We start from the raw sequence: 3223 nt of genomic DNA, 5'->3' as shown, positions 1-3223 counted from the left end.
TGCCTAAACCAAGGCAGTTAAAGGACCGCATGGGAGGAAACAAGAACCTCTATTGTGACTACCACAAGGGATTTAGACATAAGACACAGGATTGCTTCGACTTGAATGATGCATTGGAACAAGCTATCCGGGAAAGAAATCTGAGTGAGTTTTCGCAGTTCATCTGGGAACCAAGGAGGAAGGAAAAGGAGCGTTCCGAAGAAGATCGTGCCCGAGTGGTCAAGCCAAAGCAAGGCCCTAGAGAACCCAAACTCAATGCCTAAAGTGGTAGTGAATGTAGTGGTCGGCAGGGACGCCTCGCCAAAGTTGAAGTCTGCAGCAAAGAAAGATGCCAAGATACTTGCCTTGGCAGCAGGGGAGAGGCTTTTCCCTAGAGAGTTTCCCAAAATATCATTTGGGTCGAGAGATTGGTGATGTGATGACCTCTCGGAGGACCCGCCCATGGTGATCATGGCGAGAATCGGGACAGGCTTGGTCAAGCAGATTTTAGTCGACACAGGGGCAGACTCAAACATCATGTTTTAAAACGTGTTTGACACCCTGGGATTGAAGGAAAGCGATCTCAAGGATCACCGTCACGGAGTCGTAGGATTAGGTGACAACTACATCAAGCCCGACGAATCTGTTATTCTGCCTATCTATGTGGATTTTGGGGCAAGCTAAAAATCTGCAATGGCTGAGTTCGTAGTCCTGAGAGACTCCACAACATACAACATCATCCTCGGGAGGAGAACCATCAACGACCTATTGGCGATCATTTACACGAAGTTCCTAACAATAATGTTCATGGCGGACGATGGGTCGGTAGGGACAATTCGGGGTTATTTGGAAATGGTCGTCACTTGCGATAACGCCAGCTTGTCCCTCCGAAAGAGATCCCAGGAAGCAGCCGGCGTGTTCATGGTGGACCTAGATGCAAGGATTAACGAGAACCTGAGACCGAAACCCCAGTGTGACCTAGAAAAATTTTAGGTCGGGAAGACAGAAGACAAGTTCACGTTTGTGAACCGTAGCCTACCCTATGAGCTGAAAGGTCCTCTGCTTGAAGCCATTCGATCTAACGGAGACTTCAGCCGACATGCCGAGAATAGACCCAGAGTTCATGTCCCATCATTTGGCCGTGAAACCCGAAGCAAAGCCCATCCCGCAGAGAAAGAGGAAGATGTTCTTGGAGAGAGCAAACGAGATGGCCAAGTAGACGGCCAACTTGTTGGAAGCCGGTTTCATTAGGGAGTTAGATTACTCTACTTGGCTTTCAAACGTGGTCCTCATGAATAAGGCAAACGGGAAGTGGATGATGTGCATGGACTACTCGGACCTTAACAAGGCTTGCCCCAATGACTCATTCCCACTCTCTAACATAGATGCCTTGGTGGATGCAATGGCGGGATGCAAGTTTTTTAGTTTCATGGCGATGCTTACTTTGGGTACAATCAGATCCCGATGCATTGACTTGACGAGGAGAAGATGTTGTTCATAACGCTAGGGAGAAATACTATTACACGGTCATGCTGTTTGACCTAAAAAATGCAGAGGCCACTTTCCAAAGGCTCATGAACAAGGTTTTCAAGGACCACATAGGTAGGTCGGTAGAAGTGTACGTCGACAACATGTTGGTCAAAACGGAAGAACCGGATGCCCTGGTAACCGACCTAGAAGTCATCTTCGACTCTCTTCGAAAACACAATATGAGGTTAAATCTCCTGAAATGTGCCTTTGTCATGGGAAGTTCCTGGGGTTCATGATCACTCAAAGCGCGCGCGCGCGCGCGGGGGGGGGGGGTAGAATCTAACCCGGATAAATGTAAGGTCGTGCTTCGCATGGCGAGCCCCAAGAGTGTAAAGAATGTGCAAAAGTTAGCCGGAAGGTTGACAGCTCTATCCTGCTTCCTCAGGGTATTAGCAGCCAAGGCGTTGCCTTTCTTTAACTTAATGAAAAAGGGGATGGATTTCGAGTGGAGCCCATCTTGTAATGAAGCTTTGAACCATTCAAGAGGAATTTGTCGGAACCGCCTATGCTCGGAAAGCCAAGAGAAGGAGAGCCCTTGTATTTGTACCTCTCGGTGACAGAAGAAGCTTTGGCTGCTGCCTTAGTGCGAGAAGAAGGGAAACAACAACAGCCCGTGTACTTCGTAAGTAAGGTACTCCAAGGGGCGGAAGTGAGGTATACAAGGTTAAATAAAGTGAACTTCGCTTTGTTAGTCTCCTCCCAGAAGCTAAGGTAGTATTTTTAGGGGCACCTGATCATTGTGAGAACTGACCAAGTGATAAAGCAGATATTGCAGAAACCTGACTTGGCGGGACGAATGGTGTCCTGGGCAATAGAGTTATCCCAGTAGGCCAGTATGACATCCAATATGAATCCCATCACACCATCAAAGCCCAAGAAATGGTCGACTTTTTAGTCGAGGAAGTTGGTGATTCACCCAAGACACCGAGCACACGGTGGAAGCTCCATATTGATGGAGAGTCCAACCAAGTGTTTGGTGGAGCGGGGGAGAACTCGGATGGGGTGACTTACGAGCAGTGCGTTAAATTTGAGTTTTCGATCTCAAACAACCAAGCAGAATATGAAGCCATGATTGGAGACTTAATATTAGCGAAAGAGGTCGGGGTAGCAAAACTTAAAATCAACAGCAACTCCCAGGTGATAACAGCCGAGGTGAACGAGACGTACCAAGCTCGGGATCCGTTGCTGAAGAAGTATTTGAAAAAAAACTAGGCAATTGTGTGGGAATTTTGGAGAAGTGATTGTCTAACATGTCCCCAAAGAGAGAAACGTCAGAGCCGACCTCTTGTCAAAGTTGGCTAGCACCAAGCCTGGAGCGAAAAATCGATCTCTCGTTCTGTCCCAGCCCAACAGCTGAAGATCCACCAAGCGAACCCGCTCCTCATTCGTATGGCGTGATGCCCTACACGTGCTCCGATCTCCTCAACAGATCTTGCTATCTGGTGGAAGCTTCTAAAGGGTTGGGCCTTGGCACGAGGAGGGCCCATCCGAGAAGATAGGGATAAAGGAGAGGGACCTACCCCTCTCCCAAGGTACGTCCCTACAACCCTAATTAGCTGCCTCATTGTACGGACTCTTACTTTGCCATCGGAATGTTTTGCAGGTGGCCCCACCCGCCAACCAACCAACGACATACTGGCTCGATTCCTCGCCTCAGCTCCTGCATTCAGGTCCTAATCCTCACTTCCAACAATTTCTCATCAACCGGTTCAAC

At 48.5% G+C, this 3223-nt stretch overlaps 1 protein-coding gene across 1 annotated transcript; it reads left to right on the top strand.

The window, feature by feature from the left end:
- Positions 1 to 672: 672 nt before the first annotated feature.
- On the top strand, positions 673 to 1745 carry LOC112786410 (uncharacterized). Its single transcript, XM_025829789.1, has 4 exons — positions 673 to 952; positions 1034 to 1194; positions 1280 to 1427; positions 1534 to 1745. Exons 1-4 carry the CDS (start codon positions 673 to 675, stop codon positions 1743 to 1745), a joined length of 801 nt encoding a protein of 266 aa, XP_025685574.1.
- Positions 1746 to 3223: the final 1478 nt, after the last annotated feature.

The sequence above is a fragment of the Arachis hypogaea genome, chromosome 20 (genome assembly GCF_003086295.3).
Source record: "Arachis hypogaea cultivar Tifrunner chromosome 20, arahy.Tifrunner.gnm2.J5K5, whole genome shotgun sequence".
Classification (NCBI taxonomy): Eukaryota; Viridiplantae; Streptophyta; class Magnoliopsida; order Fabales; family Fabaceae; genus Arachis; species Arachis hypogaea.
This window is presented reverse-complemented; position numbering and strand designations above follow the sequence as displayed.

What these genes read in the sequence shown, in the direction of transcription:
- LOC112786410 (XM_025829789.1), top strand. Translation starts at nt 673, where the DNA reads ATGGCTGAGTTCGTAGTCCTGAGAGACTCCACAACATACAACATCATC. An exon ending in AGAGCAAACGAGATGGCCAA is followed by an intron (nt 1,195 to 1,279) that starts GTAGACGGCCAA and finishes CTCATGAATAAG; the next exon opens with GCAAACGGGAAGTGGATGAT. An exon ending in CATGGCGATGCTTACTTTGG is followed by an intron (nt 1,428 to 1,533) that starts GTACAATCAGAT and finishes TAAAAAATGCAG; the next exon opens with AGGCCACTTTCCAAAGGCTC.